The following is a 14,051-nucleotide window of genomic DNA, read 5'->3' on the forward strand; positions in this document are numbered from 1 at the left end:
AGTTACAGCACGAGTTTTTATTACCCTACCGCCAGGCAACGATGTCACTTATTTGAGATGCACCGCACCTGCTTCGACAACAATAGCATGCGAAAACCAAGCTCATCGGCTGTATGGAAATAAACGATCCTTTCATGCCGTTTAACATTTATCTAACCTATAAATAGCGTGAATCATTGACAGCTTCATTTGCACGATCGGCATCTCGGCTCAACTTTGCATAAAACACATTTCGTCGATGTGTCAGGCCACCGGTAATGCTGTAAATTACGTTTGCGACCATATTTTCCCCTTGTGCCCGTGGCACGCGCGTTGGTCAGTGTGACCGTTTCACGGTCATTCGGAAGAATGTTCCTGTGGTCACCGCCTGCACATACGAACATGCCACCGGGGTCATAAAAATTGGTTGACAGTTTTTGTTGTCCCACACGCGATCCGAAACCTCCCCTAACCCACGGATACTTGCGGTTTGCCTTGTAACCACAGAAAGAATCTTATTGTTCCGCCAGGCACCGGGCGGCAGGTTGTTTGCTATCACGTATCGCACACCGGCCGGGTTCCCAAAGGTTTCCCACGACGTTGGGCCCACCATACCTACCATGCCGTCGAGTGCGCGTGACCTGTATCTACGGTCTGATAGGGTACGGTCTGGTACTGCATTGTTAACGCTGGTTGTATTGGGGCTGCCATTTTGCCCCTTTTTGTTGGAGTCATGCGCGGAGCGGTTAGGTTTAATTTTCATTAACATGCGCACTCCATACGTGAATGCTTCTATTCTTATCTCATCTGCGGAGACTTGGAATGGGGGTGAAGACTAGATGTTGGACTGCGCTGCTAGTGCGTAAGTGTGCCTTCCCGGGCTGGGCGCACTGCAACTGAGTCACCAGCGTACGCTTATGACGGTGTACAACTACCCACACACACACATGCACTGGCAAGAACGATGGCTAGAAGTTACCATCTCCCGTGTCGTATCAGTGTCTATCAGTGTGCTGAATGTATGGTTGGCAGGGTAATTGTTTTCCCTGCGCAAGTGAGAAAACACCAAATGGCCGTGGGGTACGTAGGCGGACAGTACCTACTGCCGTTTCACTTTGACACTTAATTTGAATACCATTAGAGGAACGTTGCTAAGCACTTGGACGGGACAGGTCTCGAACGGGAGGGAAACAAAATTTCCCGCTCTAAACAGTATGCAGTACACAATTGGTTTGATTGCTGGGGACCTGCTGACTTCCGACTTGGGGCAGGTGTAGTATGCTGACGCCCGCACGGTTTGACAGGGACCGATAGGATTGCGCACCGGGAGCTTTCAGTTTCGTTCAGGTGCTCGTCGCGGATGGACAATTTCGCAAGAATCTCTTTCGGTGGTAGAAGTTTGGGTGTCGTTGATGTAGCTGATGAGGCGACAAATTCGTATCATTCAATCAAATAAGGTGTGCAATGTGCTCTAATTCTTGTGGTTTCCTTTGTATGTGAGCTCTGTGGATATTGTATTTGAAAAGAGTGAAACAACTATTTACGCAATTAATTCTAAAGCAGTTCTAATGAGAATACATTGAGCACATTTTTCCATTTTTTTAGATCCTCGGGTGTTTTCACGAACGATCAATCATTGGAATCATTGGAATGATTACAAATAAACTAATAAATATTATGAATAACTAATAAACAGCTGTTCAATAATTTCGTTCTTCAGATTTCTCTATAATATTGGAAAGTGTGAATTGAGGTGCATTGAAGGCCGACAAAAACCCTAGATTTAATTCTTGATCAATTGTAGTGGATAAGTTAAGTATATTGAAAGTGACAAAGTTCAACAGATGTTTTCGTTTGTTTGCGAAGACTGAGTTATGCATTGTTTGGATGTGTGTTCCCAATGTAACAGTTCAAGTGAACAGTGGTATATATTAAAACTTAGTGAAAGTGAAAACGTCACGATAGCCGAAATAAACACCCACATGCGATTTGCATAATCCCTCAAAATAGTGTAAAATTACCCTTACATATGTACGATAACAACGTTGTGCAATGTTGAAGCTGTTGATAAAATGCACCATCGTTGCGGTGTTCGTACTACAATCGATCCATTGTGAGGCAGATCCACAGCTTAACCTTCCACCTTTGGCACCGCCGGGAATTGAAGGGCGTCGGCCAGTGACGTTCCCCAATGGGGATGGATCTCCAACGCGAGTCCCCCTGGGAGTCGATGGTGTAGTCAGTGGGGATGGCAGTAGTGTGTATGATCGCAGCAGAAGCGAACGTTTCGGCCCACCTTACGATGGTGACGATGAGGAGGACGACGAACGTCCGAACTATCCGGCACAACCGCAAGGTCGTGCGAATAATGACTACGATAGAAGAGCCGGAGCGGACTCGGTAAGTGATCTAGTATTGGGTAGAAAACGTGTTAACGATGGTGGGAAGGATAGTTGTTTTTTTTTTTTCTTTACTGATCTGTTTCCGTTAGCCTTATTCTTATAATGATCGCGACAGGTACGGTGGTGGTCGCCAATTTGATCCATCGCGCAATTCAAATCGGGAAAGATATCCGGGTGATCGTAGCCCTAATCCTTCCGTTTCCGATGTAGACAATCCATTGCTGTACCGGGACGGAGATGATCGAAATCGCAACAGATACGTTTCCGATGTAGAAAATCCACTACTCTACCGCGATCGTACACCGTACAGTCCGAACCGGGATGATGAAAACGATCGTAATCGGTACAATCCCAACGCAAGACCGTACAATCCCAATGATCCTGGATTCGGTGGTCGTAATCCCGATCCCAATTATCGTGAGCCAAGTTTTCGTGATCCTAACTACCGTGATCAAGGTTTTCGAGATCCAGCTCAACGTTTCCCGAACGATGATCCAGCCTATCGTGATCGTAACCGGTTCTCGGATGATCCTAACTACACTTATCGCAGCCCGGAAGAAGAACGGTTCCGCATCGAGAACGAACGTCGGTTTCGGGCAGAAACGGAAAAGTTACGCTCGTTCCTGGCCGAGATCGATCGGAAAAGCTCGCTGGAGTGTTCGCTGAACGTTGCGGCACAGTGGAACTTTGAGACAAACGTCAACGATGCAACACAGGTCGAAGCGGTAAGCATAGCGGGTTTTTTTTTACAAAAAATGAAGGTTCTAAGGTCACACAGAAGCTGAACAAAACGGTACCTTTTAAACGGTTGCGCCTACATGTTTTACGGAACGGGTAGCTGCTTATGAGTTGGTAATGATCGTACAGCAAACAATCCCATCCGCTACCGTGGAAAGCGAAAATTAGATGGTGGGAAAATTGTGGCGTACGGGATTTGACATTGACATAGAGCGCAGATTAGTGACATCCAGCGAGAGGTAGTTCACGAATCAACAACTGTGCGAGTGAACTGGCTTGCGGTTAATTTATGCATCAACTGGTAAGGCTGAGAGAATTTGAGATGCAGACGTTAGTATTGTTTTTTTTTTAGTGTACAACAGGTTCTGTGCAGTGTTGGAATTTTCGTGGACAAACCAATGAAAAGGGGTTGAGCTTGAACGGCAATGTAAATTGGTGGTTTTGGAGTCACCTTAATGAAAACATGGGATAGTTTGCATTAATTAGCAACAAAAAAAGATACATTTTTGTTTGTTTGACAATTCTGCGACGTTTGTTTTATGAGTCTTTGAGGAAAAAAAAAGTCGATTATAGAAACGGAAACATCATTCGAAACCGCATTAAAAGGCTTGCTAGCGGATATTTTTTAATTGAAAAATAGAAGAAATAGCTAGCAGCATTCAAATTTGGTTTGATTTAATCTGTAAGTAAAACGTTTTGAGGTTTCTTTATGTTCATCTTGCTCGTAGCTTGCAGCTCAACAAAGGTACAACGACTTCCAGCGCCTGCTGTGGGATCAAATGCGTCGTATCGACCAGACGAAAATATTCGATGACAAGCTGTACCGTCAGGTGCGGCTAATGTCAATCATCGGTCCTAGTGCACTGCCACCAGATCAGCTCGACAGGGTAGGTATTCTCTTGCATGCGTCTTGTGTGATTTACGATCTAACAACCTACCTAACCCCACGTACAGTACAATAGAATCGTAAATGATATGCTGGCCATCTTTAACGGTGCCGCCATCTGTGCGTACGAGCAACCGTTCGAGTGTGGACTACGACTGCAACCTCACCTAAAGGATGTAAGTAAAACAAAGCGTTTGATCTTATGTTTGTTTGAGAAATGGAATGTTAAATGATCGTTTTTTTTTCATCTCGTCAAAGATAATGGCGAAGAGCCGGGATTGGAACGAGCTGCAGTATACTTGGCTCGAGTGGCGTCGTAAATCTGGTCGAAATATGAGAGATCTATTCGAACAGCTGGTTGATCTTACGAATGATGCAGGGCGTGTTAATAGTATGAATCAACCATCCAGATAGCTATCATTTCAAGCGTACATCCTAATGTACAACATGTCTTGGTGTTGTTCAATTGCAGACTTTACGGACGCTGCTGCCTATTGGACGTTCCCGTACGAGTCTCGCAATTTCCGCGAGGAAATGGAACAGGTATGGCGTGAGATACTGCCACTCTACGAGATGATTCACGCGTACGTGCGTCGGAAGTTACGCGAATTCTACGGTCCGGATAAGATCAACAAAAATGCCCCAATCCCGGACCACATACTCGGTGACATGTACGGACAGAGTTGGCAGAATATTCTGGACATTGTCATACCGTACCCTGGACGTAGCTTTCTCGAAGTCACCCCGGAAATGCAGAAGCAAGGCTACAATCCGCTGGTAATGTTCCAGATTGCGGAGGAATTTTTCGTATCGATGAACATGTCCGCCATGCCGCCAGACTTCTGGGCCTCTTCGATACTGACACAACCGCCAAATCGACCAATTCTCTGTCAACCATCTTCTTGGGATTTCTGCACCGGGAAAGATTACCGCGTCAAGATGTGTACGCAGGTGACGCACAAGGATTTCATTACCGTGCATCACGAACTGGCGCACATACAGTACTTCCTGAACTATCGTAACAATCCGAAAGTGTTCCGAGATGGAGCTAATCCGGGTAAGGGAATTGGATCCCTTTTCCAGCACACCAGACGCGTTCAATTAACTTTCTTTTAATATTTCCGTCCTGTGGTTTTCTGCAGGTTTCCATGAAGCGATCGGTGATGCAATCTCACTTTCCGTCGCTTCACCCAAGCATCTGCAAAATCTGGGCCTTGTCCAGAAGTCCGTCGATGATACGGCGCACGACATTAATTTCCTGTTTTCACTGGCGATGGAAAAGGTAGTGTTTCTACCATTTGCCCTCGCCCTTGAGGCCTGGCGGTATGACGTCTTCAGCAAGCGTATCCGTAAGGAGCAGTACAACTGCCACTGGTGGTTGCTACGGTATGTATGAGCGGTTGGTATGGCAAGGTTGGTCACAGAAGGAATTCGTGATGGAAGTGGAGCTCTTTTTTCCGGTAGCAAAGTCATGGCTATAATTGCTCTCTTTCATTTCTTCCAATCATCTTCATGGGCAGGGAGGAATATGGTGGTGTGAAACCACCGGTGCTAAGGTCCGAACTTGACTTTGACCCTGGTGCAAAGTACCACGTGGCAGCAAACATCCCTTACATCAAGTAAGTACATGCATGATTTGTGAATTTAATCTGATTTTATTTAAAATTTGTGGGGATCGAGTAACTGTTGAATGTAAAGCTGCTATAAAGCAACTCTTTCGAACTCTAGTGAAGTCATCAGAATAAAGTTATGTTCATTGTTAAGCGATCTTGTCTGTCAATCGTAGCAGAGAAGACTTCTCTGAAGAGAAGAAGAGTGAGTTCTCTAAAGGGCAAATTTCCCAAGGCTTTTCTTTGCGTTGTCATTCAGACCCAATGATTCCAATTCTCGTTAATATCTCGATGGTCATTTAAAGATCGTTTCGATGGGCTCGTAGAACTCTCACTATTATTTGGTATATGTAACAATCTTAAGCAGAAATCCTCAGATAGGCCCTTGACTATATGAATTAGCGTGAAAATTAATCACACTAACAACCATGCACTAAAAACCAATCCCTGACACACAACGCACGCAAGGAAAACTGTTTTGTAATGGCAGACACAAGCTTAATCTGCACTGAAACTCGATCTCGTTTCGAAACGATTCAACATCGTCATCAGAGCAGCACAAACGAGCCCCTGTCAAAAAAGATCAGTTTGCCTCCGATTGGAAGGCACATGACAGTCATGAACGCTAACGCACCGTCGATAGCGGCTGAAGTAAAGTGACTCTTTGCGAATGCTTTTCCACATGCAGGGTGGACTGCGGATTGGGGTAAGGTGGGCCAGACACTGAAGGATTTCCCTTACAGCCTAGCTCAAACGGGTTATTACCGTATACGATGCGCATCGGTTCGCTCGTGTCTGGAACCGTCGGGGTGGCGACTGGTTGCAACAGCCCGGCGTTGCATTCATGCATTTTCTCATCATACAAGGCGTTACAAAATCCCACCCGATCGCTACCGGGCTTCTCGAATTCGCGCAACCAGCGCAAACTGACACATTTGCTCATTATCTTGCGCAAAAGCTTAGCACTGGTTGGTGCGATCGAGGGCTCGATCGGCTATGCGTGTGATCGGTTGGCCGAAAAGTTACAACATTTCGGCCGGCCGCTGACCAACTGCGGCACAAACGTAATCCTATCTGCAGGGTAAAATTGATAGGAAGTTTCTGTTGGCCTGCTTGCTGCGGATTACTTCACAGTTCGGCCATGAAGTGGATGCAATTTGGATTGTTTCGGTGATGAAGCCGTTCCGGCTTAAAATTGAAGCATCGGTCGATAAGTGGCTGAAAGAAAGGCGTACTTCTTTGCCGCTTAACCGAAATCGAAACCGCATCGGGGTGGTGGTGTAATCATAATGCGCATAATTTCGTGCCGGCTTCGTGACTCTCTTGGATATCTTCTTTTGTAAGGCGAATGGCGACCTTGCGCAATCAGATGCGGGTGCTCTCTTCGGAGCACCATGCCTTCGCTTGATTATTTACGTTGTTTTCAATGCAACACTGTTTTCCTTTTGCACATACGGAAGCTGCCGAGGCGTAGGAATACTTACAACCGCTTATTTGAAGTATGTTCGGACCAAATGACACCGCAGGTTGTGGTAACTGTGAGTGAAGAGCGTGCTCGTGTGGGGGCTTTTTTTTACAATCACATTTTTTTTATTTCATTTTTTCCTTTCTTTTTTACATCGTAAACAGAGCAAAGAAAAACATTTAAAAAAACAAAAAATAAACAACAATCAATGCATATGAGAACGAGCGCAAAGCTAAGAAAAACCACGTTCAGTTACAATTGAGCTGGCCGCTGTAGGGGTTTTCTTCTTCTTCCTGGGATGCGTTTTTCTATAACTTTTACTGCACTTCCGTCTGCTAAAGCGGCGTTTTGGTTTTTTTTCTTCTAACACTTCTTCTTTAAACCGGGGGCGAGAATAAAACAAAAAATCTTGAAATGTTCGGCACTTCGATATTTACAGCACTACTTCTGCCACCCCGTGCGTGTGTCTGTGTGGGAAAAGCCATGGTGGTGGCGCCCAGAAAAGGGGTTGACAGGGGGAGAGACAGTTGGGACGGAAACTATTAGCGCACCGGGCGCACAACTTTCCACGGCCCCAAGCCCCTTAATGCGACTTGTCGTTCTCCCCTATCCGGTTTCTGCGCACTATACCTACATTTGCATTTTGGTAGCGTTTTTGTTTAGTCCGGTCTTCTTGACTGCGCGGAACCGATGTGTGTTTTGTTCGCGTATTATTTTTAAAAATCTATATAACAAGAAAACAATGTTGCGTTTCACACCACCATCTGTCTCACACACGCCAAGAACGCATGCGATGGACGAGATGAAGGTGTGCATCTATGCATGAGGAGTTGCTGGTATTATTGCTGCTTGTTTTCCGCTTCCGCAACATTCGTCTTTAGTAAGAGAGATTTGCTTACCTGGAAGACGCCAGGAAACTGGGTAGGGGGAGGGGGGAGTGCAGCAAGGTTTTCTCTGTCCAAAGGTGGGAACCCACCCACCGGAAACCGACCACCCTTGGTTGCGGGCCCGCCGAGCAGATGGTAGGAACGTGAATGTTGGGACCACGGTGGCTAAGGTGGTCGCTTTCCGGAGGTGAGTTTCTTTGGGGGGATCCATTTTGGGCCAGACTAAAACACTATGCCTATTTCTCCCGCATTTAGTTTTCTTCTTGTGGATAGAACGCTCCGATATGCTGGAGATGGTGAGGTTTGGCGTGGCTTAAGCGTGGCAAACGTGTGTACTCTGGTGGGTCAACCGGACGGTAGTGACGCTGGTTTCCCGCCAAATCGAGGTGACAAGCTGACCCCGATTGCGCTGAAACGCACCAGAGAATTGGGCTTTCCTGCTTTCGCCGCGCCTCCCGCCCGCCATACATCATTCATCCGGGTGTTGTTTCGTAGTTGTTCGGGTTTGATCAGTTTTTCGACATTACTTTACAGAGCGTTGGCTGCTTTTTTCTCCATTCTTTTTTCTTTACCGAGCGAGTACGGTGATGAATCTTGAGCTTGTTGTCAGTTGTATCGATCTTACGGCAGATGACGGCAGATGAACGAAGGGGGTGTTGGTTGGATGGTTGGAGCGCTGTTGGGTATGCTAGCAACTAAGATCACAAGTTTTGCGATATAAATAATGAAATGATGGGAGCTCTTCTTGGCTTAGTGATGAGAACCGAAGTCGTGATGTTCGCTCAGACCCTCGGAGTGGATCTCCTCGTGGTGGTGTTCCTCCTCGTGGTGGTGCACCGGCACATGGACCGGAACCTTGACCGGGTACGGGACTGGCTTCTCGACCTCATAAGGGACGTGCTTCTCAATCTCGACCGGAACCGGACGCTCGACCGGGACCTTCACGGGGTATGGGACGTGCTTCTCGACCGGGACCGGAATGTGCTTCTCAACCGGGTAGGGCTGTGGGACTGGGACCTTCACCGGGACTGGTACTGGCTTCTCGACGTGCACCGGCACTGGACGATCGTATGGGACATGCACTGGGTATGGGACCTTCTTGATGACCTCATACGGCACTGGCTTCTCCACCGGGACTGGCACTGGCTTCTCGACATGGACCGGCACTGGGCGATCGACTGGAACATGGACCGGGTAGTGGACGATCTTCTCAACCGGGTACGGCTTCTCAACATGGACCGGAACCTTGACCGGGACATGGATCTTCTTCTCCACTGGGTAAGGAGCCGGGACATGGACCTTCACCGGGACTGGGACCTTCTTCTCCACTGGGTAAGGAGCGGGCACGTACACCTTCACCGGGACGGGACGATCGTACGGTACATGGACTGGGTATGGGACCTTCTTCTCCACCGGGTACGGAGCCGGAACGTGCACGGGCACCTTGACGATCTCCTTGACTGGGTAGTGGACGGTCTTGTACACTGGGTAAGGCTTCGGCACTCCAACCTTCACCGGGACGGGGATGTGTTTCTCAACTGGCACTGGGATGTGCTTCTCCACTGGGTATGGGACCGGGACCTTCTTGACGACGGTCAGAGTCTTTTCCTCGTGGGTTTCAAAGTGTGGCACCTCATGGTGTTCATCGAAGCCACCGAAGCTACCGGTCCAGCCGTGCAGTCCACGCTTGTCCTGTTTCTTGTCATCGAGCGCCTGAGTTTCGGCTGCCTTGTTGTCATCTACTTTGGCCTCCGCCACTGGTTTCTTTTCATCTTCGGCCGATGCGAAAAGCACCAGGGCAAGTAGGCAGACAACGCCCTACAGGAGAAAAGGGGTTAGAAGGATAGAGAATTTTTAATATCCTGTCGGATGGTAGACGAGATGTGAGTGCGAATGATTGCTGGAATTCTCAACGATCCCAACATTTCTGCTAATGATCTCCTCAAGACAATCGATACCCTGAAGGCTGAGGTTTAAACTGCGGCTATAAATTATTTTTAATTCGACTCCACGAATAGATTCATTCGCTAATGAACATCGTTCAGGTACATACTCTTCCAAAATCCCCCGGAAGCTCAACGACCTTGTCGAAATGGGTAATGTTTACGCGATCGTGCCACAATTGCAATTGCCAAGGCAATGATGTGCGTACTCCAAGAAGCTGAACACAAGTACCAACCGGAGCGGGAAAAGGTTGAGAAAGAGTGAGAGGCTAACCAGTTAATTAAATGGAAAGGAATGTTTCCGTTCCAAATGAAACGAAAGTTGCTTTTGGTTTGCAACCGAACGAAGCACGGAAGCGTGAAAGGGAAACGCGGGCGCCAATTTTGGTGCTCTCGTCCATTTCGTTTCGAAAGTTTTTGGAAGCAAAAGCACACTGCGAAGCCTTCAAACCTGGTGCGGTTGAAGAAGATCTGTTTCTTTGTTTTTAGTCGGAGATTTAATCTTGTACTTCAAAGCTACTCGAGCGTGCGCAATGATTTTCCTTCCTGTTGGGAATGTGAACAAGAGCTAAGGTACGAGCACCAGTGCGCTCTGACTCTATAGAACTAGTCGATGGAGATAGCCACATTCCCGGGAGATGATAATTTCAGAGGCACTCTTGCAACTTCACTGTTGGAACACTTTGGATCACGTTGTCACGATAATGCTCATATTCGTTCTGATTCTTTGGATCACACTTAGTGCACTTTTGGCACACCGTCACAAGTCCATGCCTCTCACACTCAGTGAACTGTTTGGCTTCACGAAACTTCACCCCCCAAAAACAACAACACCAACCGATTGTTTGCTTACCAACAATTTCATATTTAATCCGAGCGAAATGTGTTCTGTAAAACAAGCAAGTAGACAACTGATGGTGAGTTTGACGCTGCCGATGGTTTTTATACAGACAGGTTTCTCCTCCGGCACCACTCCGATCGCCAGCGCATCACCATCGTCCGTTCGTCTCGCTCCACCGTGGTTTTCGTGGTACGGTTTTGGTGCCGATCGTTCGGAGCCTTCGCCTTCGTTCGGAGGGAGGCCCGGCCAGCGTTACGCTTCCCGAGCCCGTCTAGCGAAGGGGAAGGGAAAACATCAGGGTGGATTATACACCCCGATCCGGACGCCGATAGAAAGAGAGTGAATAACGCCATTTTCATACCATCCTCGTGTCGTCCTCTCACTCGCTCGCTCGCGATCGCTTTCGTCCCCACACGCGTTTGGCCCCCTTTTTCCGTAGCGCCATTTCCACCCCATTACCCATGGCCATTTTCTTTGCCCGTCCGTACCGTACGGCCGGGGCAATAAGCGCACCCGAAGCGCACCCGGCACCTGGTGACGACTTCCTTTCCTCGGGCAATCGTAGGCTGTGTGTTTTTTGATGTTGTTTCTTTTCGTTTGGCCATCTCGTTTCGCTTCGGTTTCGCTTTTCGCTTCTACCCGTGGATTGTATTCGGGTGAGCTATTGGGTTGCAAAAGAAAGGCCGAAACGAAGGGACAAGGAGAGGGTTGTACTTTTCGGTTTGGGGCAGTGTGCTGATTCTACGACAGCATTACTAACGCAGCCCAACGAAGGCAGATTCCGCACCCCCTCCTCCCGCCATCCTCCCCTCCAATCTTTCGCCCCCGCGTTCGGTCATGGGGTGTAAAATTTGATGATCTCAACCACCCCGTAAGGCGACGGCGGGGTGGCAAAGTGTGGAGCGGTGCACGGTGCAGGAAAGCAAAAGCCTTGGAGCCTTCGAGAAAGAAGCCAGAAACATATGATCCGTGGCTGACCACCGGGGGTTGAATCTACGAAAGGTTGGTAGCAAAAAAAGAAGAAAGAAAAACATACGTAAAACTGTGCAACGTACCGTCGTAACTACCCACAAAATGCAGCACAGTCGTAACCATGCTGTATGCATAAAGTTTTCCGATCCAATAGAGCGGTCGCGTAAGGCTCCCGGGGCCGGGCCCATTGTGACGGCACTGTGCAGTTTCTTACAGGTGTAACAGATGAAAGGTGTAATGGTGTGTGGTTGCTGTGTTGCACTCCGCTAGGTGAATCGAACCATATGCAAGTGTCTTCCTGCCTGTAGGGCTGATGGAGGCAAATTCGCTGTGATCTACCGGTATAATTAATCGGCAATGATTTGGCCGCACATAATTAGTAATTAGGACCTATTAGACGATCGATAAGAGGGAGAAACAAAGAAAAAACACCTTCTCAATCATTCAATATTCTTTACAGGACCCTTAAACAAAATAAATTCGATGGAAAACACGAAATAAATCATTTACACAAAGCAAAGCATTAAGCAAATCAAGTACGATGAGAAAAGCGCCATAAAACTGGATGAAACGATGTTTAGCCAATTAAAAGCAGGTTTGCAATGCATTTCATTTTGTGGGCTTTAATCAAAATCTTCCATTTGAGGGGGAAAATTCTCATTTTCCGGCACCGGGCATTGATTACATTTAATGGTTGCGTCAAGCAGTTTTCTTTCTTTTCGTCATCTTTTTTTCTGCCTGCGGTGAGATTTTGAGTTTGCTTCGGACGAGCGCATCCGGATTATGAATTCTATTGCTTTCCTAAGTGATGAGCCAACGGCCTTCCGAAACCAATCCGCCGGTTAGGAAAAACCGCTTGCTACCCATACATACGACCCTCCCCACCCAAAAAAAGCGTAGCAGTGCGTTTAATGCAATCTTAGCTTTCGATCGAGATCGTCTCCGGCACATAGGCGCTATACACAGTTTGATGAAAATCACTCATATTGGGACTAATTTCGAGCTGCGCGTAAAGTTTTGTCAGCTACCAGAAACGAGCAATGCTTAGCGAACCAGCAATTAGATGTTGGGAAAAAAGAACACCGGAAAAGAACGAAGTAAATGTGAATGTAGTTATGCCGTTGTTGAAATATATAAATTAAATGGGGAAAAATGTGTCCAGCTCGTGGCGAAATAGAAACAAAAAAGCAGAAGCAATCGTACGCGATGTGACGCGAGGCTAAAAGAAAACGGGGTAGATAGTGGGAAATCTAACGCAAAATGTCGGTTTTTACGGCGTGCTTGAACATCAAAGCAAGGGCGAAGTAAATGTAACTTCTCTCTTTCTTTCTCTCTATCGCTGTGGAAATGGAGGACCAGCAAAAGGTATAACAATGAAGAGGAAAAGCGCAATTCCCGTACCGCACGCGGTGCTGATGCGACCGAAAGCCTGCCAGTATGCAATCGATTTGTCGATCGTGCCTTCGGTACATAAGGTGGCTGAAACAACAACAAGAAAGGCTACGATCGTAAGTACATAGGAAACAGCTCGAAGGTAGTGGTGGATTCACTTTGGTGGAAAGGAAGATGACGAAAAAAAAAATCGCAAAAATTGGCAAACTGGCAACAATTTTTCCGCCACTGTTGTGTGTGCGTAGCTTTTGCGTTGGCTGGCCGTTAGTTTGGTTTATCCACCCAGCGCGTGTCAACGAACCGGACCTCATGCTAGTACACGGGATGGCTAAATCCCGCGGAAGTTTAGTAATGATCTAGTTCGCAAAACTAACATTATTGCTAATGTATAAGGAGCAAGAGCGTAATTGATTTTGACTGCACTGGGTGCGCAATTTCGAGGTGAACACACGTGTGTTGTGTGTGCCGATCGGTAATACCTGACTGTAGAGGTTTATGTGCGATTTACCATAAGCATCGTCACGTAATTCGCCATCCGAATCGGTTGGTAACATTATCGCGCTCCACGATGTTAACCATCGATGTGATACAACACACACACACAGATCACGTGAAGTTGTATCCGTATAGAAACCAGGACTCCTTGGATGTTGATAGACATCTTCATCTCATAATACATATCTAAGCTTCAAAAGTATAAATTTTTTGAGTGTTACAGTTCGCTGCCTGTGGGTACAACAACCGACCGGCACACTCTCGGCGTGACGTGCCGAGCAGAATAAATGTTTAATTGATTCGATTACCTCACCGATGCTCCCGATGGGGGGATACATTCATGTTGCACCAAGCTCATAAGTGCACAAGACTCGCACCAAACATGACTGGCAAGCTGTTTCCACTACTCCAGCTGCCCATCACACGGAGGTGTCACATAAA

General features: G+C 47.2%; 2 protein-coding genes across 2 annotated transcripts in view; one reads left to right on the forward strand and one right to left on the reverse strand.

Moving 5' to 3' along the window:
* Window positions 1-2,031: 2,031 nt before the first annotated feature.
* Window positions 2,032-14,051, forward strand: part of LOC128716017 (angiotensin-converting enzyme) — a 60,801-nt gene continuing 48,781 nt past the window's right edge. The window contains exons 1-8 of the mRNA XM_053810941.1: window positions 2,032-2,379; window positions 2,471-3,106; window positions 3,848-4,006; window positions 4,074-4,181; window positions 4,264-4,396; window positions 4,478-5,062; window positions 5,148-5,391; window positions 5,526-5,624. Of these exons, the coding sequence (XP_053666916.1) occupies window positions 2,032-2,379; window positions 2,471-3,106; window positions 3,848-4,006; window positions 4,074-4,181; window positions 4,264-4,396; window positions 4,478-5,062; window positions 5,148-5,391; window positions 5,526-5,624 (2,312 nt within the window). The remainder of the gene's footprint in view (window positions 2,380-2,470; window positions 3,107-3,847; window positions 4,007-4,073; window positions 4,182-4,263; window positions 4,397-4,477; window positions 5,063-5,147; window positions 5,392-5,525; window positions 5,625-14,051) is intronic.
* Window positions 8,718-10,775, reverse strand: LOC128716022 (skin secretory protein xP2-like). Its single transcript, XM_053810945.1, has 2 exons — window positions 10,764-10,775; window positions 8,718-9,785 (listed from the first exon to the last, which is right to left on the reverse strand). The coding sequence occupies exons 1-2, from the start codon at window positions 10,773-10,775 to the stop codon at window positions 8,718-8,720; spliced, it is 1,080 nt and encodes a 359-aa protein (XP_053666920.1).

This window comes from Anopheles marshallii, chromosome 3 (genome assembly GCF_943734725.1).
Source record: "Anopheles marshallii chromosome 3, idAnoMarsDA_429_01, whole genome shotgun sequence".
NCBI lineage: Eukaryota > Metazoa > Arthropoda > Insecta > Diptera > Culicidae > Anopheles > Anopheles marshallii.